The sequence below is a fragment of the Accipiter gentilis genome, chromosome 22 (genome assembly GCF_929443795.1).
Source record: "Accipiter gentilis chromosome 22, bAccGen1.1, whole genome shotgun sequence".
Taxonomy (NCBI): Eukaryota; Metazoa; Chordata; class Aves; order Accipitriformes; family Accipitridae; genus Astur; species Astur gentilis.
Genome location: NC_064901.1, coordinates 18,089,332 through 18,117,107, shown reverse-complemented (window position 1 = coordinate 18,117,107; position 27,776 = coordinate 18,089,332). Strand labels below are relative to the sequence as shown.

The 27,776-nt window shown below is 39.3% G+C and overlaps 1 protein-coding gene and 1 long non-coding RNA gene across 4 annotated transcripts; one reads left to right on the top strand and one right to left on the bottom strand.

The window, feature by feature from the left end:
- The first annotated feature begins 746 nt into the window (after nt 1-746).
- On the top strand, nt 747-26,633 carry TMEM62 (transmembrane protein 62). Of its 3 annotated transcripts, XM_049825186.1 has the most exons (14): nt 747-1,246; nt 5,313-5,424; nt 6,541-6,678; nt 7,752-7,797; nt 11,409-11,550; nt 13,622-13,746; nt 13,894-14,016; nt 14,876-15,031; nt 16,542-16,701; nt 18,356-18,469; nt 19,432-19,516; nt 21,090-21,194; nt 22,057-22,175; nt 23,184-26,633. In XM_049825186.1, exons 1-14 carry the CDS (start codon nt 1,082-1,084, stop codon nt 23,508-23,510), a joined length of 1,917 nt encoding a protein of 638 aa, XP_049681143.1. In that variant the 5' UTR covers nt 747-1,081; the 3' UTR covers nt 23,511-26,633. The 3 variants fall into 3 exon arrangements, with proteins under 3 accessions (XP_049681143.1, XP_049681146.1, XP_049681144.1); XM_049825189.1 differs by lacking the exons at nt 747-1,246; nt 5,313-5,424; nt 7,752-7,797 and having other exon boundaries at nt 6,599-6,678; XM_049825187.1 differs by lacking the exons at nt 747-1,246; nt 5,313-5,424; nt 6,541-6,678; nt 7,752-7,797 and adding an exon at nt 9,013-9,874.
- LOC126049196 (uncharacterized) lies at nt 8,945-23,308 on the bottom strand. The gene is made up of 3 exons (XR_007509127.1): nt 23,217-23,308; nt 13,321-13,478; nt 8,945-9,033 (listed from the first exon to the last, which is right to left on the bottom strand). It is a non-coding gene; the product is annotated as an uncharacterized LOC126049196 (long non-coding RNA).
- Nucleotides 26,634-27,776: the final 1,143 nt, after the last annotated feature.

The window sequence follows — 27,776 nt, the reverse complement described above, 5'->3', positions numbered from 1 at the left end:
GCAGACAAGCAAGGTGGAAGGCAGCTGAAAAAAACCACAGCAAACATAACATTACCTCCCACAAAAGAGCAGCTAAATTATCAAGAACGTCTGAAAAGGGGTGTAATATAGTAAAAAAGCGTAACTGATCTGAAAAGAGAGGGTTTTTGATCAATGCTAAATCTTTGACATTATATGAGATAAAAATTAAGCAGTTCTTAATTAGAAACGTCTATCTGAAAAGTTGTTTCAGAATACTACATTAAATATCAAAGAAAACAGTGATGTACAGTGACAGAAGCTTTTTCAGCTAAACCCATGCTTAAGGTGGTAAGAAAAAAACCTCAACGGTAAACGCGGGCAGCAGTTAGGAAAACAGAGAGCTGATAGCAAAGAATAATTTACCAATTATGAAACCGTACAGTTGCTATAGTAAGGTTTAAAACGGTGTATATGAAAAAAAAAGAAAAATGTTCAAAAGACCATAAAAGAGTTTTGAGTACGTCAGGAGCAAAAGTGTCAATTGCCTAGATTATGAGCGGGTAGAATTATAAATACTGACAGAAACAAAACAAAACAGTGACTGTTCATGTGCCGTCCTTGGAAGGAAGCAGGATGAGACTCTGACCTCCCCCGGACGTCTAGTTTTTCCCCCGCCCGTTCTTGTCCGAAGGAACGGTCCGTGCTTCCCCCCGAATGACGAAAAGGCCTTACGGCCTAATGCGGACCGCACGTTTCGGCTGACGTTTCGGCCCGTTTTGTCCCAGCCTTGGCATTTCCAGGCTCCCCCGCAGCTCTGGGGGGGCAGCGGGCACGCTCGGAACCGCAGGGCACGGCGGGGGGCGGGGGGAGCCGGCCGCGAAGCTGCAGGCGGGTCCCCCGGCCCCGCCGCATAAAACCGCCAAGAGGAGGGGAGCGCCCGCCCCCTCCCCCCCGCTGGCATCAGTCCTCCGAACCAACCACAGACGAGCGGCAGGGGCGGCCCGGCCCGGCCCGGCCCGGCCCGGCAAGCCGAGGAGGTGGGCCGCGACGCGGAAGTGCCGAAGCCGGCGGCCCTACAGGGCGGCGGAGCGAGGCGGGACCAGCCCGGGGCGGGCGCAGGATGCTGAAGCTGGCGGTGGGGCTGCTGATAGCGGCCGCCGTGGCGCTGCTGCTGGACTCTTACCCCCCTTCGGGGACCCCGCCGCCGGCGGGCCAGCACCGCCGCCGGCGGGCCCCTCAGCCCGCCCCCGGGGCGGAGGCCGCCAACCTGCTGTGGGTAGTGCAGGTGAGTGGGGCCGGGGGAGGGGGGCGTGGCCGAGCAACGGCCCGGCGCGAGAGGCGGCGGTTGGCGCCGCGCTGAGGTGCGGTGGTCCCTCCCGCCCTCCCCCCCCCCCCCCCCCCCCCGCCCTCCCCCCCCCCCCCCCCCCCACACACACACACTCCCTCCCGCCCCGGTTTTCGGGGCTCCGTAGCGGGCGGAGGTCGCTGTGCGGAGCCCGGCGAGCGGGGCACAGGGCTGCCGCCGCCGGGGGGCGAGCAAGGGGCTGGCTGCCCGCTGCAGGGCCGCCGCGCTCGGTGAGCAGCTGTGGCTCCTTCTCCCGCTAACCACCCCACCCGTCACACCCCCCCCCCCCCCCCGCCTTCCCGCCTTCGCTGTCCCGAGGGCTCGCAGTCAGGCCTAAATTACAGGTGTTTGGCCGGTTTGCTAGGCTACCCAAAAGATAAGATGAGTGTGGTAGAAGTGGGTAATTAAAACTCACCTAATTATTACACTATCCTATATACTGCATCAGTACCCAATACGGTATTATCCCAGTGAGAAATGCAGGCTCTGCCTGTCCTTTTCCCCCTCTAAAACTTAGAAAAGTTGTGTGGCTGAGAAAATAGTTATGCAGGTTTTTAGCAACAGAAGGTACTGGGCCAGTATAAGAGTGATGTATGTTAGGTTAAATATACACGGCTTTGTTTCCTGGTTGAACAGAAAATCCAAAATAACCTGGTATAGTCTTGGAAGTAAACTCTTGCGTCTGGGCACTCCTCTAGCCTCTTTTCTGTCTCTTCCCTGCAGAGCATTCCTGAAGCACTTTGTGTATAACTAACCACAAGCTGTTTGCGTATTTGCAGGTAATTGACGGCTGAGATGTCACAGGGGTTGCTGTGGAATTCCTTCTAACAAATAGTCTGCTTTTACTATTTTGCTTTTATACTCAAACTCAAGGACACTTTGCCTAAACATATTAGCTGGAGGCAGTGGTCTTGGGGCATAAACCGGCATATTATTAGTCCTTTTGTTCTCTCCAATTGCTATGTATTTTCAAAGTCAGTTTTTCCAGTAATTTTTCCTTAAGCGACTCAAGGCTTATCTTTACTGCAGAACAGATTTCAAGATGAGAGATACGTTTGAATTAATAAAACCTCTATCTTGAGCTGCTGCCTTGAAGAGAGTCAACTACAGCAGCAAATAGCAGCTGCAGAGGTATGCTGACAAGCAGCATGTGCAGCGCCGTACTTCTCTTGCCATGTTCTCTCTGGTTGTGTTACTTCAAGTGGAGTTCTTCCAAGGATAGGTCACGGCACAGCTAATTTGAGACTTGGCTTTACTTTCAAGTGGTTATGTTCTCTTTCAGACATGCCCTTTAACAGCTGCTTTATCATTGACCTAACTTGGAAATTAAGCAAGCACTAACTCCAGCGTTGTGCCTGATGATGTTGTGGGAAGCAGGCTTCAGGCTCCCTGGTGACTCCATAGGTCTAGCCTAGGTCACTGGATAGGGCTTAGGATGATAGGTTCCACCCCCAGCAGTTCCTGCCTTGTTTTTCTTCCCATCCACAGGACTGTCTCTTCTTAAACTGAACTAAGTAGCAATCTTTTTACTATAAACTTGTATTAATGGCTGTTTCACCTTTCTTAGAGCAACACTTCCTTTCTTGCCCGGTGCCTAATAGGCACTTTAGTTCAATATTTGACAAGCTCACAGTTGATTTTTCTCCTGTTTCTGTCAGCTGGATGCATTCTGCTGTTGCAGTAGGCCTTGTTAGTCTCCCTTGTTAATGCCTGCCTTTCCTGAGCCACATGTTCTCTAGATAAGGAAGGGGAGTGGTAATTTCTCTTCACCCCTAAGTCTCTTCCAACCCATTTTGATGAATGTTACTGCCTGTGATGCAATGAGAGGCTAAATTCTCACATCAATCAGAGGGAGGGGAAAGAGAGAAGAAATGCAGCAAGTGGGCCTTTAGCTACATTTTGGGAAATTAAATATGAGCATTGTAAGCTTTTCCCCTTGCCCTTTGAATTCCTTTATTGGGACATCTTTTTAAGTTAATTAAAAAAAAAAAAAAGGGAGAAGTGCCACTCCCAAGATCTTCATATTTCATGGCTTTTAGTGATGATAGAAACTTAGTCCCAGCTCTCAGAAGTACCGGGACACTGTAACTCTTAGAACTTACAAGAAAACCCTTTTGTAAATCTTAAACTCGTATCATAGTAGCAGGAAAAAGTGGGAAGATGTGTGTAGAAAATCAGGCTTCCCAACCACTGTCAGCTAAAAGGTTGGAAATTTACATTGTCCATAGTTATTGGTAGAACAGGAATAAGGTTTCTTGTAAGACTTTTTGCTCAAGAACCTGGACACAGCAACAATAGAAGTTTTTATTTTCTCTGATTGGTGAGATACATGAATTGCAAATCCACAGGCTGAGGAGAAGCAAAATAGGATGTATGCTTATCAATGATTACATTAGGTTTGATGTATGAGGGTAGTTTTACTGTGCTTTTTGATTCACAGTAGGTTGAATATGTCAATAAAAATGAAGTTAAGGTTATGTCTAAAAGTATTTACCTTTATTACCATCCAATTCTGATCAAGGCAGAAGTTCCATATAAGCAGATGCAGAATTTTCTGAAGCAGAATTAGAAAACTGTATTCAGGCAATGTTTTCTACATATTCAAATGACTGAATAAGTAAAAGCTAAGGCATTTTGTCTTCTAGGTATTTTACCTGGATTTTTCAAACAGGAAAAAGCTTTACAAGAGCCAGGTTTATTAAATTGAATGTAAATGCTAATGTTTTTCTTTCTCAGTTAGTGATATTGTCAGATGGCCGTGAGCACGTCCTTGCTGTTTTTTGAGCATCAGATATCATTTGTCTAAACTGAGGAGGATGGATAATGTATTAATTGATTGACTGAAGTGGAATTGGGTTGAGATAAAGACAGTTTGATAGGACAGAAAAGGAAGGGAAAATAATAATAAAAGAATATACAAAAGTGATACACAATACAGTTGCTCACCACCTGCTGACCAATGCCCAGCCAACACCTGAGCTGTGGTGTCCCCTGGCCAACTCCCCCCAGTTTATATACTGGGCATGATGTCATATGGCATGGAATATCCCTTTGGGTCAGCTGTCCTGGCTGTGTCCCCTCCCAGTTTCTTGTGCACTCCCAGCCTCTGCTAGCAGGGTAATGTGAAAAGCTGAAAAGTCCTTGACTTACTATAAACACTGCTTAGCAACAACTAAAACATCAGTGTGTTAGCAACATTATTCTCATCCTAAATCCAAAACACAGCACTATATCAGCTACTAAGAAGAAAATTAACTTTCTTCCAGCCAGAACCAGGACACCTGAAAAGCAACAATATTGAAAAAAAAGAAAAAAAAAAAATCTTGCTTTTCTTTTTCTCGCTCTTCCACCCTGTACGGTGGCCTTTGACTGTTTGGTTCAGAAATGAACAACTTTTATATCTTTTACAATTATGTACAAGTGGCATCATCATTTCTTGGGCAGTCTTTGCCTTCATGAAGGCACATGGAATGGGATCTAAACACACTCATTAGCTCCATTAAAATGCATGGGCAGAATGTTAGAAATCCTCCCACTCAGCTACTGGAAATGTCACATGAGGTACAAACTTAGTTATCAGTATGCTTCAAGTCCTAGGTAACTTTAAACTATTTTTGCTTGCAGAGCTACTTGATATTCTTTCTTGCAGCAAGATCACTGTGTTGCACCAGAAGCTCACAGAATTTGAAAGTCAACAAGCCACTTAGAGCCATCAAAACTTACTGTCGATAGCTAAGTATTTCCCCATGTTATTGTATGCCCTTAGATTTGAGGAAATCTTCTTGATGTAAACGTGATTTTAGGGGTTAGAGATGCAATATCATGTGCTTGTCCTGCTTTTATTCTCCCCTAGTCGTCCACTTCTGTTTCTCCCTGTATCCCTTATACTGATATGAATCACTGTGACTGCTCTTATGCTGCATTCTTACGTACTTGGCTTTGCAGAACAACCTGGTCAGCAATAATCTGCTGCTTGGGACAGTGTTTCATTTTTCTCTTTTTGCAGGTGTCAGATATTCATATCAGTAGATTTCGGGATCCCAAACGAGCTCCTGACTTAGAAAAATTCTGTTCTGAAACAATTGATGTAATTCAGCCAGCACTTGTTCTAGCAACAGGTAAGCAAGTCAAAAGTGTGAATTTCATGTTGAATGTGCTCTCAAAGGAAGAGCAAGTAAGTAAAATTCTAGGCTATCAAGAGATACCTTAAGGTGTCTTAAGCAATGGAAACGGAATTGCAGCTGAAGATAGACTGCTAGAAGCAGAAGAGAATAACTTGTCAACTCAAGAGAGTTAGTTTTTGTTCAATGTCTTGAGTCTGATTTTGAGTTTAGTGTGTATTATATGTAACAAAGACATCATTATGCAATATAGCTATTGTTTTCCCAATATTTGTTGCTACACCTTAGTCCTTGCTAGCAGCTACCTTCCTTCTTGTCCTCCTCAAGAATGATGCAGAATTCTTCGTATTTGAAATTACAGAAGTGAGCAATGTCTCTGATTAGTCAGTAAGAGCCACTTCTTCTCTCAGAACAATACCTGCTCATGTGTATGAAATTTACCTATGAACTAATGTAAGATTTCATTTCTGGTTTCCATTTGAACATATCATACCAAGACAGGTGAAATAAGCCTTGCCTGATTTCATAGCTTGCAATTGCTATTGAAAGGGATTAAGTTTTGGCAAGCAAATCAAAAAGACTTTGAGCTATTACTATGTGCAAGGCTTTAGAATCCTAATGCTAGACCTGGACTTTTGTTTCTACAGAGAGTTACCTGCTGCTTGCTTTTTAAATTAAGGGTTCAGAAATAGTTAGCATTCATCTTTTAACTAGCAATGCAGGGAGGCATTACTATATGAACAGAAATCTGAATGCTTCAAACTTTAATTGGAGCTTGAGGGGATACAGAAGGTGTGAAGTTAAACAAAGCTTCTATGACTGCAGTCTTCAGGTATAGTGAATAAGGAACAATTTTCTTTACTTTGGCATGGCATTAGTAAAAGTGCTACAGTTGACGTGGTTGATAGATGTTTGAACAGGCTGCTGCATCTGCATTAGAAGGCATTTAGCCTTAGAGTTACCTCTTGGACCAGATGACAGGAACATCCAGATTGCACATGGGAGGCCTGCAGCCACTTACCCTAGGAAGCTTGGATTGCCTGCTTGCCTAGTTACAGTATTTGTGTAAGCTGTGTAGGCCTCTAGTTATATCTCACCTTTTTACACTTTCAGGTGACCTGACAGATGCCAAGACAAGAGATAAACTGGGATCTGAGCAGGTGGAAGCAGAATGGAAAACGTACCAGTCAATCCTGAAGAGATCAAGGGTCATGGAAAAAACCAAGTGGATAGACATCAAAGGGAATCATGGTAAGAAGGAAATGAAACATCTTTCTTTCCTGTGATTACAGAGCTGATTTAGGCAAGTTAGAATATAGAGTATAGAGGTAAAGTGTTAGTACTTACTAGAGTGTTAGTAGTTGTTATGAGTCAGTCGAAGGGCTTGCCATCCAGGTGTCTGCTCTACTGAGGGCATGGTTTGTTTACAGGCACTTACTGGAGTTTTAGTACCAGGGAAGTAAGAGTCATCATTTATTGCTTTTGCCTGGCAAGTGGTAGAACATAGCTTCAGATGTTAGTTTCTGGGTCATTAGTTTATATACCCCATCTTTTAATGGGAGGGCAAAATGTAACCTTACCTTGCTGAAGAAATGGTTTCAATTTACTTTTTATAGACCTTGCCCCACAGGTTTAAGTTAAAAAGTATCACACATTCAGCAATTAAAGGAAATTTGGTTTCTTTTGAATAGAAAGAACTAATGGAATTTTGTACACATCATAGTTGTCCCTACATTCTAAGCATTCAAACACAAGCTAACAACATTGTAGGCTATGTAAGCCAGCTGTTACAGGAAGGGCAAAACTAGAAAGCCTAGCATTGGAGGAAAAAAAAGTGCATGCTTCGTCATGTACAGCCCATATATGACAATTTACTCCCATTTCCATATCATGAAAGGGTAGACCCCCACTGCAGTACAAACCTCCCCAAGTTGCTGTCTGTTTTACACATGCTATTGCTACTTTATTTTCCTTGGATGAGTTGGGTCTTAGAGAGAATGCACCCAATCTGAAAAACTTTATGGCCAAAGTTGAGACACATGGTTAGCTTTTAGCCACTAAATGACAATTTACATTCCCACAACTACTTTATCTTTGAATTGAAACTTAAATGAGAAAACTGTTCCCACTTTTAGGTCAACTGCATCGAGCATGTAACATCTCTGCACAGTAAGACAGCCTGCTTGTCAATTATGCATTTTAAAAAAAATAGCTCTTAAGTGCCTGCTGAGACTGCTTTATCTCAACATTAGGAAATAAAATACAGAGGTCAATGATCAATTTGATCTGAAAGTTTCTTCATTTCCTTTTTCTCTCCCTCACAGATTCATTCAACATTCCACACCTGGATAGTGTTCAGAATTATTACAGGTACTTTTATTTACCATACAGATGCCGTTATATTCAAGGTCAAGCGCACTGAATGATATTCTGTTTTCAGTTATCACATATATGTTTTTTCACTGACTTTCCTATAGTCCAGGATCATATTTGCTATTCTCTCAGTCTTTTCCATTGCCAGTTAGTAGAGCAGAATGGAGAATTCTTTGCGCAGACTTCTTGTTTCTTATCCCTCTGTGTTTTGTAATTGAATATATTGTAAATCTGGCTGTGTCTAGGAAATGTTCTGTGCATTATGTGTTCTGTTTCCTTAAGACAGTTGCGTGATATATTTCTGTAAAACCAGCATTCCCAAAGAATGCTTTTCCTCCTTAAAATAGATGAAAAAAAGAAAAAGAAAGCAAGATAAAACTTCACCATTTTTTTTGATGTTCTTTCTGCATGCCCAAAAGGGATTTTCATGTCATATGGCTCTAAATTTTATCTGAGCCATTTCTTCACATCTGAGTCTTTCTAGAAAACTGAAAGCAGAGAAGCAAGAAGGCAGGCGATGATGATGGGTGGACAAATGTTCTTGAGGAACCCACTTGAGATTTAAATGTGAAGATAGGTGAGGAAACTTTCCCTTCTGCACCTGGCTCTTTAGCTTGTACATTGCAAAGGTAGCCTCAGTTGTAACTCATGTTTAACTTCTCGGTTTCTCCTGCCCTTCACATCTGAAGACAAAATCTTGCCTCATAATTTTGGTGGTGCTTTCAGCTTTGACTCTTTGGAACTGGAGGAGGACTTGGAAATCTAAATTCTGCTTTAATTCAGGCTCTTAAGCCATCCACTTTGCAATAAGAACACAGATTAAAGATCCGATAGTTCAGTTTGCTTCAGTTCCCTGTGGCCCAGCAGGAGCAGATATGTTTTCCCATCAATTCTGTGGGATAGGATCCTACAGCAGCTGCATTTGCTGGAGAACATGGAATTCACATATGGATTTACCATGAAGGGATGAATGTGTGGTGCTAACAAGGCTTTTGGATGCACTAGTGCAGTGCACATCACTGTATCTTTTGCCACAGCTGTGGCTACATAACAATATAGTATCAGTCTTCCATTCTACTTTAAGGCTGCTGTCAGAAGTCCTAGTGAGACACATGGGAAGATGTAGCACCAGTGAATTTGCCAGATCATCCCTGAATTGTTGTTTAGCCTGGACAAGCTTACTGTTTGGAAAGACGTATGGATCACCTGCCTGTAGTCCACACTGAAGATGCACTGATAGCAAAAGGGATTGGAAAGGATTAGGGTGAAATTCCAAAGCAATTTAGACAACCTAAGAATTTCTCAGTGAAATTCTGAGTCAGGTGAAAAAGTCTTTGCTTATTAATTAACAGTCTCTTGCTAAACAAATGTGTTCTCATAATGGTTTTTGCTTCATTATAGTCTGGCATCATAGCAAAATAAAGAAACTTTAATGAGATTTATTATACTTTCTATATAAGACTAAAGAAAGGCAGTAAGAGTCCTCAAAAGCTATTAAGCATCACTAAAGGCAGAACTATCTTTACAGGACAATTTTATTAATCTGATGCATTAATAAAATATAAAGATTAAGAAAACTTTTAGTAAATGTGCCACACTCTAGGAAGAGAAAAAGGAGATAGCGAAGTGAAATGGAGTCTCGTGGAAGCCCTTTCTTCTCCCCCACCCCTGTGAAGTTTAACGGTCAAAAGGACAATGTTTGTTGTTTTTTTTTTTTTTTTTGTCTGAATGACAGTAAGGCACTGTCTGCTTGCCTTTATGTGATTCCTGAACAGATAAGTCATTCTTTGCTGTACACCTTAGAGCACTGTAGCTTGCAGATATAAAAATAGAGGCTAGGGAAAACAGTTATTCAACACCACATTCTGGTGTTCATTATGTATTAAAATTAAAGAAGGCAGCAGTTGTATTGAAATACAATAATGTTTTTACATAAAAACATGGGTTCCTATTTTATGTCCACAGCATGAGCAGAGGATGATTCAACTGTTACACATACTCTAAGTGGGACTAAAGGCAGAAATCTTAGGATTATGATACTGAGATTCCAGTTTTCTTATTGAAGTTCATTAAGGTAATATTAACTTCAAAAAAATAAACACTGTGAAAGGGTCTTTATGGCATCAGAAGTGTTGATTTGTATCTGAAACTTGTTTTTAATACATTGGCTTTCATTCTGTTCAGGTCAACCTTTCTGGCAATTTTATTGTTTATTCTGATTGGTGGAGGAATAGTGATAAGAACTGCTTTCTGAATGGCTGTGTTCAAACTATACATCATCTGAACTCAGGGATGTTTTAGCTTCCACATATCATGCAGGGAGTTTAAAGAAAAAAAAGCAAAACCAAAAAAACCAAAACCACACACAAAAAAACTCAACCCAAAAGCTCAAAAGAAAACAAAAACATCCCCCCAATTAAACCCAATAAATTTTAGTTAATCTCAGATTTACTCACAATCATTTAGTTACAGAATGTAATTCTTAATTGAGCAATTTAGTAGGTACCGTTAGTTGGAATGTTATCTGTCTTTGCCCGTGGAGGATATGTGCAATTCCCATCTAGCATAAATATCAAAGCACTTCAATTTTAGGAGTTAGAAAAACTGAAAATATCTGTTGTCAATGGAAGGAGAGAAAGCAATGTATACATTCGTTATTACATGTATTTATCATAGCCAATAGTAGCATAAAACCACAGGGGAAAAAAAAGGTGGAATTAGTTGACATGTCTTAAGTCCTTCCCTGTTTACAGTTCTCTGCCTATTTTAAGATTAAGATTCAAGAGATCAATTAACATCAGATAGCGTGCAAAAGAGTAGTAACCCTTTTTGCTCTCTCCTTTTACTTTTTGAATGAAGAATTCTGATGACATTCCACATGTGCAGGAGAACTGGTAAGATTTGCTATGTCAAGAAACAAAAAAGAGTAAAAAGCAAGAAGAAATGTTGCTGCCTTTGCTATTTATAAGGTTTGGTGTAGTGTAGTGCCTCTGTTTTGGATCTTTTGGAAAGTAACTGAAAAGGTTCAATATTTTGGGGGTTCAAAATCATATTCCATTAGCCAACAGCTGGTCAGTCTACATCAGAATAACTTAAGAGTTCTCTATCTAAATAGTGGAGACAAGGTTCGATGTCCCTGATATTTCTAGGTAAGCAAGGAAAAATTATTTTTGAAAAATTCTTTCAGATACCAACAATAAACACAAGACAATAATTTTTTTTTCCTTTGCAGATCTCCTTTAATTAAGAGTGGTGTAAGATCCTGCTGTCCTGACATCTTGCCTATTTGTTTTGTATCATTTATGCTTCTGGCCTACCCTTTACCAATAAAAAAAGTACCACGTTGCTCAGGGAAAGCGTATTTATGCTAACTTTTTTTTTTTAAGTGTTTGTGTGCTAACCTGCTGCTTGTCTTAACACGACCCATGTAATGCATCTTCTTTGAAGTACAGGCTTTTCAATGCCATTGTTTTTTAAGAAGAGACTTCACTGCAGTAACAAGATGGAGCTAGATCTAATGCAAGGAATCTTGCATTTATACTCTGCAGGTCATTTTTGTCATTGCTGCAAGCTTTCCTAACAGGAATATTTTCATTTTATTTTGGCAGGAAATACTCTGCCTGGCGTAAAGATGGCTCTTTCCATTACATCCACACCACCTCTTTTGGGAACTATTCATTCATCTGTGTGGATGCCACACTCAGCCCAGGCCCTAAGAGACCCTATAATTTCTTTGGGATTTTAAACACGGTATTTTATAAGTCTTGGCATTCCATTTTGCTGGCTGTTTTACTTCTATAGTGGTTTCTTTGGGTTTTTGTTTGTTTTTATAAAGAAGGATTGTCTGAAAGATTTGTCTTCATTTAAAAGAGTCTTTATGTTTTTAAATTATTATGCATGTGGGACATCTATTTAGAAAAATGAAAGTGTCACTTAACATATAGAGTATCTGTGTTTTCTCTCTTAAGAAATAATCCAGTACAAAAATGTCAAATTAGACATTTTAAGGACACTGTCAGTAGTTTCTTAGCGTTTAGCTAGACCTGAACGGTAATCTCCTTATACGCTGTAAAGTTTAAAAAAAACAACCAACAAACCCCATACTTTCCAATTTCACTCCTTGTTGCTTTATCTAACATTTTTTCATTTTTTCATCTAGCTTTTTTTCCTAAATATTACAGATGAGAGAGTTGTACTTTCCAATGGAATAATGTGGAAGATAATGGTATAAAGAAATGTGTCACTTATGAAAGTGAGGTCTGATCTCTGAGACCATAAAAATTACATGGTATTCTTTTGAAAGAATAACATTAATCCCAATGTTTAAATCACGTATCAGTTTAGATAACATTTTGCTTCCCTTTGATTTTTCTCTGTAGTTTGTTGATATGCTATTGTTCTTGAGATACTCTTCTGAAGTGTTGGCAGAGAGTTAGTGTTCTGGTAAACAGATCCCATATTTTGCCTATGATAACAGCCTCAATGAAAAGTAAAATATTCTCCCTCTAATCTTGTCTGAAGGAGGCTTGACATTTAATTAAGTGTTTGTAAAGTGCTTGGTGATACTTAGATGAAAGGTGATGTAAGAGTGCCGAGTACTGTTCTCATTGTTTACTGTAATCCATAGTGGGTACAGTAGATCTGCAGACAAAATCTCAAAGAGCTAAGAAATGCAGTTAAGTCTAGACCTCCTGTCCTTGGCTGCAGTAGGTCAAGCATTTGCTTGCTAATTACCCAGCAGCAGGAGTCCAGAGAGCATCATTTGCAGATTTTTGCACAAAACTTAAAGGTAGATACCTGTAACTTTTAAGACTTAAACCTTTGCCAGGAATTTGAAAAATAGATTTGTATCAGTGATTTGATTGCATAGCTTAGGTAAAAATATTCTTAAACCCCAAATTCATAAAGGCAAAGGAAATATACTTTCACTTAATAAGCCCATTACATCAACCCAGAATGGTATACTGCATCCATTATTTTTTTTTTAATATACCTTTATTTCTGTTTCCTTTATTCATGCCCTTCAGCATTTCTTTTCAGGTAGGAGAGAAAAGAATATGTTGGTGGTTCTCTGGGTTACCCTAAAAGATGATCTGGAAAATGGTGAAAGAGTGGATTTGTGTTCTTTTCTGGTTTTAGTTTTCCTGCCTCCTCTGATAGACTTTGAGATTTTATTGGTATTGGGAGTCTCTCTGGACAGTAAGTGGTTGATTTAATATTGGAAGTCAAACAAGTAAAGGAGAGAAATTTTAACTGCTGTTTAAAGTGTTACTTTTGCTTAACTTCAACAGCAATGGCTGAGTAATATTTTCAAGGCCCAGCATCATAGTTCATCTAGTTAAATGCCTGAAGGATATGGTGCACAGTTTCTATGGTCTGTCATGCCTATAAAAGATCATCTAGCAACTCAAAAGATAGTAGGGATGATAATTGTAAGGTAAAGGTGCTTGTAAAATCAACTCAAGTATGTCGTCTTAGACTATATAAGTAAGCAGTAGAAAGGATAGAAATATCGTTTACCAAAATCTTTCTTTATATTGCACTTTTCCTGTGTTTGGTTGCAAGGAAGGTGTCGAGTGTCTTGTTTTCACTTTCTTTTTCCAACATGGGATTTTAGGGATATGTCTAGTAGTATGGTTTATTCACGCACAGGTCGCTGAAGCAACTTAGAGTATTCTCTGTAAAAAAACAAAACAAAAACCCCAACAACATTAATTGTATTCTTCATTAGTTTTTCTGCTTTCCTTTCACTATTCTTTCCAAATAGCCTGAATGTTAAAGAGGTTTGTTTGGTTGTCTTTCAAACACCTGCCTGTTTCAGAATCAAATGAAAGAGCTATCTTTGATGGCAACAGAAAGTCTGCACAGCAATCATACTGTCTGGTTTGGCCATTTTCCCACCTCAACAATCATCTCCCCAGCCCCAGGAATACGAACATTAATGAGGTACAGTCTGTCTTTTTTTCCTGTATGTTTTCAGTCTGAAGTAAATGTCTTGCCTCTCTTTACATATTTGTCTGTCACTTCTCAGCGTTTCTGCAGTGATATTTCCTTCCCACCCAAATAATCAGAACCCTTATGGTCTTTTATTAGTTCTGCCACAGCCTATTTATGTGGACATCTCCATACAATGGGTGGGCTGATGCCAGCCTTGCACAGTCAACACCGTGGTGGCACTCTGGAACTCGAACTGGGAGACTGGATGGATAATAGGAAGTAAGTAAACCCTACGTGAGGAAATTATTATATGGAGCCTACCTGGTTATACTGTGATTCCCTTTTATGCTGTTTGGAGCATTTGAATGAAACATTAAATCTGCCTGACTGGTTATTACTACTAATGCCCTTGCAAAATGTGTCTGTGTGTAAGTCTGGGATTTTTTTCCCCCTATACCAACAGTGTGCTAATAAATGAAGTAAAGTAATTTTTTGATTCATTCTTGATATTTAGAAATTAAAAAGAGTACATCTAAATGTTTATTTAGTACACGTTTAGTAGTCAAAGTAGACAAATAATTTATAAAATTCAGCATCCACTACTTCAAAACACCTGTGCTCTACACCAGCTGTGAGAATTTTAGAGACACAAATAGTCTACCTGAGAAATGGTACCCTAGCAGCGTATCAAAAAGTATCTGATGCTACGTGGAATGTGTAGTAGTATACTAGCTTTTACTCTGCAGTAATCCTAAGAAAGGTACTTGTAAGCATACAGGAAAAGAGCACACTGGGGTCTTTGTCTGTAACTAGAGTACCTACCCAGACACTGTAATAACGTACGTTATATTTGAATTCTTTAACATAATGTTCATCTATTTGATTCATGTCCAAAATTCAATAGATCTTGACATTTGGAATTTTGAGTGGTGCTTCAGTGATTTATAATAAAATCAACCTGACCAGAGTTAACCAGCTGTACAGTTAATACAGCAGGGTTGGTTAATATAGGATCAACTACAGAAGAGAATAAATGGAAAATAAATCAAACGAATTTTGTTTAGGAACTTGGGAAGCATGGGAGTTGGCTGTGCATGCAGTAGTTTGTTTCCACAAAGTTTTTTTCCTTTCCTTATAGGTACCGGATCCTTGCGTTTGATCATGACCTCCTTAGCTTTGCAGATCTTAACTTTGAAGAATGGCCTGTAGTTCTTATTACCAATCCCAAATCCTTCCTTTACAGCAGTTCTGCTCATGAACCACTGGTCAAAATTCTTTATTCCACTCATATCAGGTACCCTGTAACCTCTTGATTTCACAGTATTTAACTATATTTTAATAGTTGGGGTCTTTCTTGGTTATAATATACATCTACATTTATATGTATATACACAAAAACTTTTTTTTTCAATGTGTGTGTCCACTGTTCTCAGAATTCACTTTTCTCTGGAAGATTGTTCCTGAGAGCTCACTTTGTACCATATCGGTCATAGAAGGAGATAATATAGTAATAATTCATGTTTGTTTTATTTATGCAGTTATTTCCTCTAAAGTAAATTGAACTTTTTTTATGTAACTAAAGATGGTAGAGTTAGATTAACACATAATCTGTGTTATTAATGTCATGTGTTCACATTGCCTCTGCTGATTTCAGGGTGGTTTTCTGTGTATTTTTCTAAGTGTTTTCTCTATTGGCTTTGGACTCCTTAGCCTCTTGAGTTTTCAGTTTTACATCCCATATATATTAAAACATCTTAAGCCTCTGCCAATTTTCATATTTGTTTTAAATCTCTCCATCTTCCCATTTTTACCTTTTCTATTTTTTTTTTCATTTGTATTTCAAATTTCTATGCCCTTTCCAACATCTTATATTTGCTGTTAGACCAATATGCATGAAAAATATGGGTATATTGCATATTTACAATTATAGCTTAAAAGAAGTTCATCATACTTTTCAGTTAGGAAGCAGTGTCCTACTAAGTCTACCTACTTTCCAGTTTCCTATTAGGACCTTATCTGAACATTCTTCTGATTATATTAAATATATCAACTGGTAGGATCATTCACCATAACTATATGAGACTCCTTCTTTTGACTGAAACATGCTCTGGAATGCCTTTTGTATTACCAGAAATGAAAGAAATTGTATGTGCGATATATTGAGTCTATATTAGTATCACTGTTTCTCTTAGTATAAGCACTGCCATGTGATACTACTTTTGTTGGTGTCTCAGATCTATAATATCAGTCTGCATTCCACTCCATTTCTCATAAATTCAGTTACAAAGACTGAGAGGTTATATTCTGACTAGCAAAAAGTTAAAAAAAAAAAAAAAAAAACAACAAAAACCAACCAAACAAAAAACCCCACTACAAACCACACCCAACAACAAAGAACTTTAGAGAGAGAGACTGGCAATTTTTAATGAAGACATCTACAAGTATTTGTGTCCATATGTGTGCGGGAGGATGCATCCCACTTGTGTTAGCAAACATTTTGACAGCAAGAGTTCAGAGATTATTTCTGCCAGGACCTGAGGATCTCTGCCACTTTTTCATCTGTCCCACAGCCCCGTTTTCTATCCTGTTGTTTTGCACAATACCATACAGAACTTATCTTTTTAACTGTAGGAAAGGGCTACCATGTTACCATTAACCTACAGATATTTCAGTGTTTTAATTTCTAACTCTTGAACTCTTAGTACAAGGTAGCATAATCTTTAGGGACTTCTCTTCAGGAAGTAATGACAAATCTGCAAGTCCTATAACAAATCTGTTTATTTTACTGTTTATTCACTCCTTAGAATTCTGGCCTTCTCTCCTTCTGTCATTATCTCTGTCAAAGTCTATATAGACAGAGTTCACTTGGGGAATGCACACCAGGTGTCTGGCCCTCTCTACGTACTGAAGTGGAGCCCGCAAAACTACAGTGAAGGGTTCCATCACATAGATGTGACTGTTCAGGTATAGTACCTGTTGGCATTCTTTGTATTGAATTTTTATGTTGTCATGTCTGCTCCATCACCTTTCTGCACCACATAACTAGGGACAAAATACATGATAACAGACTTTCTTTCATATTTGTCTGATTACAAAAAACAAAGGATTTATTAAATGAAAAAAACACTGACTGCTGAGCAAAAAACATTCATAAAGCATCCGGACAAAAGAAAGGATTCTTATTTTTCATGAGAAATATAATAATACATGACAGAAGAGCAAGTAATTGGTCAAAAATAAATTATTTTGAGTAACAGGCAACAATTAACTTTTAAGGTTGTCTTGGAAAAAAAATAATCAGGCTTGATCAAGGAAAATAGGAAGTAGCATCACGTTAGTTCAGAAGGCAAAGGAACTGGATCTGGAAGATTGGAATGCTGTCTTTGATTATCTGTTTGAAGTTCTTTTCATAATTTCTTACAGGCTGACAATGAATATGGTTTCTGTTTCCCAGAACATCAAATGTAACTGATATTAGATCACTGGGTGCAAAAAAAACTTTTCAGTGAATGCTTCTGTTCTTGGTACTATATTTTATTTTTGTACCTTCAAGAGGTCTTCAAAGTACTCAATCAGACTGTTCTAGCATTCTGCACGTTTGCACAATAGTAATAGGAAAGTCAGCTTTGTCCTGCTTGGTGGAACCTGGCCAGGCATTATTTCTCACAGGACAAGAGCAATACTGCTCTTTTTTATAACGGTCTTTCTGTACTGCCAGTGTTCTACCTCCTAGCTTGCTACTGATTTCTGTGGTGCTTTACTTGGGAAAGGTGCATTTTATAAGTGGTTTATTTTTTGGTTTTTTTTAATAATGATGAAAACATATGCACAAAACTGTGTAATATTTGAAGAGGGTTACACAGGCCTGCATAGCAGTAGTTTGCTTGCAAATACATGCTTGTTATCAGATAACTGAATGGGATTTTTAAAAAATTAAGTTCCTTTCCCCTCTAGTCATAGATCACTATTGCATCTAGTAACTGAATAATTTTGGGAAAGCAAGGAGGATGAAGCGTTAACTTGAGTTAGGTACCTAGAGAAAATATGAATTCTTAATTGCTGTACATCATTTCTGGGATTGTCCAAATATTGTCTCATCTGTAATCACACTAAACATACTGAATCCTTTACTATAAATAAACCATTTATTGTGTACCAGAAGATAAGGTGTCAGTGTTACACATGCAGAAATATCAGTGTTGAATAAAGGTAGCACTGTTATTGTTTCTCAGTATCAGTTTCTAGCATATACACCAGAAAAGAAGCACAACAAAGCTTCAAAATATGGGCTATTATCTAGAACTGAGCTTTCAGAAAACAAGAGGCGGTGGTGGCCAATAAATAGTCACCATCTTCCACAATTTGCTGAATCTCTGATTGGATCTCCTTCACATGTAATGCTTTCAGATTATGATCTTACAATCATCAGTTTACTTGAAACTACAAAATTGACAGTAAGTAATCATTTGTAGGTAGAAATATTTAATCCAGCACTATGTCAGACGTGCATGCGTCAATCGGATCTTTCCAGAAAAGCTGCAGTGATAATTAGCAACTTTAACTAGATATTTTGTGCAGTACTGGTATCTAATTGCTCTCTTATTTTATATCAATGTAGGATGCTTCAGGAAGAATTAGCACGCGGAGTCACATATTTGCTATGGAAGAAAACCTCTCTCTTAGATTTGGCTTTTGGCCATCTGTTATTCTTCTCACTGACCACTATGTTCTAGTAAGTACTTTCAACAAAACAGCTGCCATTCTGTGTTGGTTTCCCCAGAGACTGCAGGAGGCATTTCCCTAATTCCTGGTAGATTTGAATACACTTTGCTTTTTCCAAATATGACTCCATTGGAATTTCACAAATATTTCAAGTTTCCTTTCTCAAGTAACACGCTTCAAATGTGAATGTGCAGCAATGGTTCATGCAAACGGTTGATTTCCTGGATTTAGTCACAGTTCTCCATTTTTGGGCATACGTATACATGCATTTTGTGCTAGCAAGAAATCGAAAAGAAGCTACTGGAGATAGTAGGAAAAGGAAGCAGTAAATCAAAGAAAACTTCACTGTGATCTGTTGCAATATGTGTACTGGCAAGAATGCTGGAGAAAGTCTCACATCAGCTGCTAACCCTATAGGTAGCTCTACCAAAGAGGAAGGCAAAATTCCCGTTGACTTCAGTAAGTTCTAGGTCCTATCCAAAAGTCTTACAGCTCCAGTACGTGCAAAGAAGGCATGTCATAATAGTTTAGGTGCGCTTATAGAACAACATAGGAAAGTCCACATGACTGTAGATAGTGTTGTAATTGGCTCAAAATTATTATATGAGTTTTGTTAATCAGTAACTGGTATTCGCCACAATGTCTTGAAATGCAGTTCTATTCAGTACAGCAGTCAGAAAATGTTTTACGTAAGAATTGTATTTACACTTTTTCAGTTGATGTATTTTACAAACCCCATTTTTGAAAGATTCAGGTCTATCGCTTTCAGCCATCCAACTGAATTCAAGTCAGTAGGATGCAAGTCCAATAACTTAAGAAACTCTTAAGTTTCTTTTTAGTTCAATGACACCATCAAGCTTTGAATACGTGTTTCCGTTAGAAATCTTTGTATCATTCCATCAACGTCCATAAGGCATACTCAAAGGCAGCTACTACTCCAGGGCTGGCTTAGAGTTAAGACTGTCTTTTCAGGCTCGTGTGCTCTTTGGATTGATGGTGCTGATTCAGATCACCTTGCTCGTTGTTTTCAGATACCTCCAAAAGCCAGTGCTCAAAGGTATGAACCAATGTTTGTCTGTGGTTTTTAGAGGATCTAATTTTCCCTAAACATTTTTTTACTATTTATCTGTATGCTAACAATGTGCAAGTAATTGCACTTGTTAATCACTGTATGCATATTGCATCTAGTGCTGTGAGGTTTGATTGGGTTCTTGGAAGCTGCTGAATTGCTTTTAAGGGGACCCAGAAAACCTCCAATGTATCAAATAAAGTAAATTAAAAACTTGATCAGGTGTCTTTGTTTAAACAAAAATTCAACTAATTGAAGTCTAAAGGTTTCATTTTAATTTTCTCAGTGAAGAATCTAATGCCTAGGGAAAGGAATGTTTTATTTTGTATTAGTTCTGTATGTGTGCTTGTTTCACTACAGCTGGCACAGAATTCTGTCGCCTGAGTAGAAAAACAGATTTCCTTCTACAAAAGTGATTGTTGTTAATCCTTGCAAAGATCATGAATGGGCTTGGGTCTGTCTCAAAATAATATTAAGACCAGTTCTGTTATAACTTGATACTTTGTTTGTGATAAATCTGGCAAATGAAAATGAATACTGTTAAGCACATGGTGTTTATCCTTTAAACAATTGTTTGAACCACACCTTACTAATGAGATTTTTCTGGAAGCCACCTCCCTTTCTATTCATGTTACTGTATGTCCCTTCCTTTATACTCATAATCACGTAGCATCCTGAGGTAACTACAGCAACTGCTTACATAGAAGAGGAATAGATTTTCAGTTGCCTTTATGGAACTCAGAATCTAAAAATGAAAAGAGCTAGCACTCTGTGATCAGCTAGGTCCCTGTAGACCTTGACAAATGTTTTACAAATCAGTGAACAAATCTGTTAGAGCTGTTAATTTCCAAAGGTCAAGCTTGCCCTCTGGGAGTTAAGGCTTTGTGAGAAGGGCAGCCATGTAATAGGTGAAACTCTAAAAGCTAAGTTTTATAGGAAGGGTCTCTTGATCTCAGTCTCTGAATTGTCTGCTTCAGTTAGAAAATGAATATTGGGTTTTTTTTCTTTTTTGCTAACATCACACGCTTGTCAGAATGCTGCCATTTTAATGCCTAGCCTTCATTTTATCTAGGTTGCTATCCAATCTCACTAAGTAGATTTAATCAAAGAAAATCCAATTAATCTATTCCATGCTGACCTGCCATTTTGGGTTTGCACAGTTACTGTTTTGAATCTCTTACATCTCAGTTGATATGAACTTTCTCCATGTTTTTCATTCTAGCTGACTTCATTGTCTGGGTATAGAATGGTTGTTCAGTTTAATTTACATAGAGTAAGTGTATTCATTTAGAATGGCAGCTGCTTCTGCTGATTTTAACATAGATTTTTATATTTATTGGTTCCTTACTTTCAGTTATCACAGTTAATAGTAGAAATGCATTCCCTTGTGTTTGTTCTGTAGACATACCAAATATTATTTTTATATTTCTTAATTAATGAGTAAATAATGTGCAGATTTGTTTCAGAAAGACCAATTTTTTTATGTGTGTGTATATATATATATGTGCCTGTATTGCAACCTGAATTGAGTGTATTTTTCTTAAATGTCGTTTCTGTTTAGAAAAGCCAGGATTACTCACTCTGACCTCGTATTCCCTTCATGTCTTCAGTAAAACAAACACCTTCTATTACTCAATTTTAGTTCTGAATTTATACACCATTCTAGGTAAGTAACCTAGAGTACTAAAGGACATAAATTAGTATTTTTAAATTACACATCAGATCCTGATGAAAAATGAGACTAATAACATCTTAGAGAATGGGGAAAATCTACTTAAGTTATATAATCTATGTGGAACTTGAAAAGTTCATGTCCAAAGAGACTAAAAGTTTGTTTGTAAGAGCCTAACTTAGAAGCCCTAGAATAAATTAAACACATTACTCTAAAAGCAAAGTGAGTATTTTAAAATTTAATTTGGTTTTCACATATTCTTTGAGTAAGATCTGGTTGTACCTTGGTGTAAAATAAGTATACGGAATGTACATTTCACATGACACGTCACTAAGACATCTCGGCTGGGATGCTAACAATTTTAGCTTATTTCTCCTCTGATAATATGTTACTAAAATAGCTACTTTCTTGGCAGTCAGTGTAGTATGCATAACATAGTGCAGCCTGCCCATTTCAACTTCTAAGCTGAGCCAAGCTGGAACTGTTTATGACCATGTCTTTCATATGTCTTACTGTAATTCTGGAAAAAGGCCAGCATTTGAAAGGATTTATCTTTTCCCTTCTCTTTTAAGGAAAATGTTAGATGTGGCATTGAAAATTGTCACAGAGATGAAACCAACTTAAAAGTGTTTTCATTGCATGCCACAACTCATTGGTGTACCATGATATTTTCATGTCAGGAACGTTCATCAGATTGAAGATTAAAACATTAGGCTTATTGCTATAGAAGAGCAATAGAGAAGTCATTTTCCCCAGTTAACCATTGTGCCAAGGAGTACAAAGGGCCATGTGAAAAAGGGCCATGTCTATACGGTGTTTCCTGATGGTGCTGTACGCTTGGTTTCCTCTCTTTCAGGACCATGGTTTGTAGGTGAACTGATAGAAGGCCAGGTGGGGGCCTGTTTTTCCTTTGGGGTGTTCGTTGGTGGTTCCTTCTTACAGGGCGGTCTGACATTTGTGGTTGGGATTTTACAGGTATGTATTTATAAAAATTAAGGCTGATAAACTGCTTTCTTCTGGGATTTTTTTCCTGATTTTTTTTTAATAGTTTTTTTTAAAGAAAGGAGTCTTGGAAGGATACAGATTAGTGGCCATGCCTGACTACATACACCAGCTCTTACCTTTCTGCAAATTTAAAGGGCAGAAAGGAAGGAGGTTGTGCATTATTTTTTTCAAACTTGATGTTGCTTTGGACTCCCTGGATGTCTGGATTAGAGGCCAACTCTACAGATTTACCACTCTAATTATTTTATATTTTTTTCAGAATATGGTTTAGTGGCCATGGTTGATGGTTGGACTCAATGATCTTGAAGGTCTTTTCCAACCTAAATGATTCTATGATTTTTGTTGTTGTCCTCTGCTCATGCTCGGGTTGCAGTGATTAAGCAAAAGGAACTGAATGGCCAGGGCAACCCTTGCAGACTGAATAACCCTTCAGATCAATAGGGGTCACTCTCCAAGTACAGGAGTTGGTTTTCTCATCAGTCTGACCTGCAGCCCTCTGGTTTTCCCAGCTGCCCTTAGTCTGAAAGAGAGGGTGTAGTTCCTTGGCATTTAAGCCAGACCAAGCTAGTGTTGCCTCCTCCATGGTCCCTCCCTTATGCCAGTGCTAACACTTGTCTGACACCACAGTGGGCTGGGTCAGAGGGCCAAACTGACATAAGGACCTTCCTTCTTTACTGTGCTAGTATTTTGCCACATCCAGCTCCCTGAAACAGTTCCAAGAAAGGTCAGATGCATGTCAGTGCCTCCCACTGGAAGGGAGTGGGCAGGAATGCTTGGCCTGGGACCGAGGCACAGGCAGCCGCAGCTCTATCAGCTGCAGAGTCTTGGAAGGGCATACTGAGATTCCAGCTCTGGGAATTGTACTTAGCCCTTAGAATGGGATGGTTTTATGTGCTCTTATCTTTCTATACCCTCCTGTATGTTACCCAGAACACTTGGCTTGCCCATCATCTTATTTTTCTCTGCTCTTCTTTTCAGATGTTGTTTTTCAACCTGCCATTAATGGCCTACCTGTGCTGGTGCCTGTTGCTGCGATGCCAGGGTCACAGCTTCCGCTCTCACATCCGTCACGTCCGATGCCTCGTGGCTGTGCTTGTTCACCTGGTGATGGCACTCCTCCTGGCCTGGCAGGTCTATTCCTGCTACTTCCTGCAGCGAACCTACGGGACCTTGGCTTTCTTCCTCTCCCCAATGAGAATGTGGCTGGTGGTGCTGACCTCAGCTCTGATTTATAAAACCTGGACACTGAAACCAGCTGAGCTCAGAACTTACATAGTAGAAATGAAAAACTGTCAGAGCTCCTGAAGTACAACATAAGTATTCAAAGTTCTTTGACTTAAAAGCTGTCAAGACACAACCTGTAGTTTTGTGATGCTGGAATTCCACACAGCGCAGCCATTAGGTGGGAACATCTGAAGCTGCATCTGCATAGCTACAGAGCTGCATTAAATAGTAAATGTATAACTATGTAATATATACTGTTATTGTATTACACATATACAATATACTGTATAATACATGTTAGACAATAGTTATACATTATACATTAATACAGTAAACTGTATAATAACCTCTATAATCAGGGCGTTTGTGATACAGAAGATAGATCTGTCTGTATGGATCACAAATGGAAATGTTTGTTCATTACTACTGTGAAGTGAAAAATATTTTTAATTCATTAAATTCTTGATTTTTATAATGCTGGGAAAAGCGAGCACAGATCTTGATAATGAGCTCCATGATTTGTGCTTAACTTTGCTTTTTATTTCAAGATTTACATATATTTTTACAAGACTAACTACAAGACTACACCAGATGTCTTTACAAAGTAATGGTTATTGCAAAGGTGCTGCAGTAGCCTTCATGGTCAGAGTCCGATGCTTACGCACTTTTTCAGTTCCTTATGCTACACACCAGCAGTTTATAGGCTGCTAGGTGTGTATATATGTATTTGTGTTTATGTTTACCTGAGCCATGGCCTATTGCTCTTGTCCTGGGAGTGCTGGCTAATTAACATGATCTCATTCTCTCTCTGGGAGGAAGCTGTTGTGTTTTCCACTGCTGAGGTTGCCAATTTTCCCACACTTGACCAGTGAAAAGACAGTGAATGACCAGTGTTGCTGGGATTCCCAGCTGTAGACAGAGTTCAGCTTTAAAGCAAAGAATGGAGACAACGTCCTCAGGATGGGAAAGCCCAAAGGAATCGTGTGGTCTGATGCCCATTATGTCTGTAGCCAAGAGGGTCAGGGCTGTATTTCTGGGTCTCAGTTAAATGCACTGAGTGACCTAGGAAAACTCACTTGTTTTCAGTTTTTATAAGTCTAAAAATTATAGAGCATACATTTATGAAGAATGCTATGATCCAGAACCAAGAGAGTTGAGTCGCCTTTATCGGTAAAGTAAACCTTCACAAGACTGCTGAGAGTTGAACATTTAAAATACTTTTGGTAATTTTACAGTAACTTATTTATGGCACCTTAGAAAAAAACAGCAGTGACTGTAGTAGAACGTACAGGAAAATAAATTAAATTGGAAGAAAATATTAACTACAACTAAAACTTTTTGTTATTTCTAAAATGCAACAGCTTTCCTATTCCTTAAATCCTGTTACTCAGTGATGGACTATATAATAGGAAAAAAGAGTAACAGCCCTCATTTGTGTAAGTTGGTTAAATGCACTGTTAAGAGAATACAGAATGTCATTTGTTGCTACATAAGTTTGTTTTGGAAAGCTGTTAGAAAATCAGAGACAGGGCACAAAATTTAATTGTGAGAAATGCTACTGAAAAATTAATTTAAAAACTGACATTTTGCAATTGAATTACTCTTATGTGATCAGGGAGCACAAGAAGTAGCAATAAAATACTTCATATCTATACCCTGTTCTGAAATTACTTTTTTTTGTTGTGGTGGTAGCACTTGATTGCAATGTAATCAAATGTCTATGGACTTAAAATTATCTTACAGTCTGTCAAATACTTTTTGGCTCCATGGGATGCGATTTGTAGATGGATGGAATTCTGTTAAGAATCTCTCAATGCTATTCTTAGTGGGGTGAGCAAAGATGTTTTATTTGTAGGTGTGTTATCCCTGGCTCCAAGGACCCAAATAAGAATCACATGCTCTGAAATGTGTTTGATGTGTGACTTTTATACATATGTGGGAATGATGTAATAAATTTTGAGAGAAAGGGATTATCCTACTGCCCTGGTATCACAGTGAAGAGCACACTACATAAGCTTAGAACTCTGCCCTGCATAGGAAGCACCTCTTCCCTCATGGTCTACAGCCACAGACAGCTATTGCAGCTTTTTGTTGCCTAACAGACAAGTAAAACTTACCTTGTCTCATGTTATTCAGATTTTCTGCTTCTTAAACAATTTTCCAATATTCTAAAACCTTAGCAGGAAAGCATTAACTGCCCTACTTGACCTCTACGCTTTAACACAGGAAGACTTTATCTACCAATACCTTCTTAAGTTTTTTTAATTCTTTGTACTTCAGCAGACTGAAAGTTCCTGGAAGCACAGAGTAGGAGCTAGCCTCTAATTTAGCTGTCCTTATCATATAGGCAAGTGGTTGCCCAAGTTAACTATGAGTAACAAAAATCACAATACAGTATGTTTTCCCTTAAAATTCAAACAAAATAAATTGGTTTCATAAAATGCAGCCCATCTCCCAGAACACGTCACCAGTCACTTAAATGAACCAGCAATAATTGCCAAACCTCTAACTGTGCAGATACGCTGATAAATCTGCGAGCCACCCTATAAAGAAAACAGCGTTTGCTCCTCTGTTGGCCTGTGGTGCCCAGAAGGCACAAATCAACACAGCGGACTGAAGCGAGACAGTCCAGTGATAACAGGCCCTGTGTTGCCCTGGTGAATGGCCTGGGTTGGGTCCTCTTTCAAAATTAAGCTCTTCTGCTCACTGAAAGGCTGCATTTCTGCTGAGAAGATAACACAATACTGCGCTGTAATGTATCTTAGCATTTACATCGATCGGCATCAGTGTAAGACCTCTCATGGTGTTACACAGTTTATGACATGTTTTTCCAGTTGATGGATGAATTATGGATGAAAAGATTTTATTTTTTACTTGAACAGAAGCAAACGGCTTTAGCATTCATTACTTCAGACATACACTTCTCTTAAAATAGTACTGCGTGGCTGTTTTGGGGTAAGCATGAGAATACAGAGGTCTTCTGAAGTCAGGAGTATCCTAAATCAGGAGTATCTTTGCGAGGACAAATCAGAGCTACATGAAGTGAGCAAAGCCAGTAGACGATCACAGAACCAGACTGCTGAAGTACTTTACATACCACTGGCGGACATTAGTATAATCTGTGACAAATCAATCTTTCATAGTGCAAGTGCTTGTATTGCAATACACTGCAGGGTTTGTTGGTTTGGGTTTTTTTTTAATCTGCATGGAGGAGCTCCTTTAAAATACTTAATTCCCATTCGAAACCAGTCTAAAAGGACACTTGAAATTATTATTTGGAAAGAAAAAAAAATCTGACAATGTCTTTCAAATAAAAAAGAGAACAAAATGGTTTTTTAAAGTCTCTTAGAAAAAGCACGCGTAATTTTTCATGCTGCTGTTTGCTTATGAAGGAATTCTTGCTTTCATTGGTGAATTACATCCAAGATGCTGTGAAATGCGTAACAAACTAGAAGATGATTCTTTTACATGCATTACCCTCAGTGCTCTGAGGGCTGAGCAAAGCTTGCAGAGGGAAGTTCCCAGGGGAATGCCATTGCCGTGCATAATTTCCTATAACTGTCATCAGTGAATGCCTGTCCAAACCAGCGATCCCAATAAAGCCATCTTGGCATTCAGCGCAGTGGAAAACACAAGGATGGGGGGAAGAGAGGCTTTTTCCATGTGCTTTTCCCACTATCTCTACAGCATACCAAACAAACAAACAAACAAACAAACAACAAACCACACAAGACAAACCAGCTCCAAAAGTTCAAAGAGAGAGAACCCCTTTCCGGAGCCGGCCTAGGCAGAGGCGAGAGTCTGCTGCCTGCAGGGCTGCCCGGCCCGAGGACAGGGACCAGGCTGCTCCAGTCTGAAATGCCGGTTGCTTCCCACGCAGCCTTCTAATGGGATTGTTATTGCCGAAAGCAGAGATGCAGGTGTTACTCTGGGGGACTGGGGCATAAAGGCAGCTCCATCCCAGCAGGAAAAGCAAGCACCAGTAGGTGGCATCCTGCCCTCCCCCAGCGCCAGGAGAAAGTCCAACTGTGCTGGCTCCTGTCCAAACTTCACCCCTTCACAGCCTGGTCCTTGGCCCTTCACTTTCCCTCCCCACATTCCCCGCCTGGGAGGCAAAGGAAAGCAAGTAGGCGCTGATGGGGTGAGGAAGGCTCCTTCTTGCAGAGCAGTAGGGATTGAGGGAAGGTCTCAGAGATCCGGAGAAGCCCCTCCAAGAAGAGGCTGGAGCGGAGGCGGGTAGACCCATAGCCCCATAAAACCTTACTGCCGTCTCTCAACCTTTTGCCCTCAGATGGTCTCCTACAAAAATAAATTGCACCTCCCTATGCTTGCATAAACAATGCTTTG

Bases quoted from the DNA above. Each gene is read 5' to 3' on its own strand.
- TMEM62 (XM_049825186.1), top strand. From the start codon at position 1,082: ATGCTGAAGCTGGCGGTGGGGCTGCTGATAGCGGCCGCCGTGGCGCTG. The intron at 11,551-13,621 runs GTATTTTATAAG...TGCCTGTTTCAG, and splicing joins TCTTTGGGATTTTAAACACG to AATCAAATGAAAGAGCTATC. The intron at 15,032-16,541 runs GTACCCTGTAAC...TTCACTCCTTAG, and splicing joins CTTTATTCCACTCATATCAG to AATTCTGGCCTTCTCTCCTT.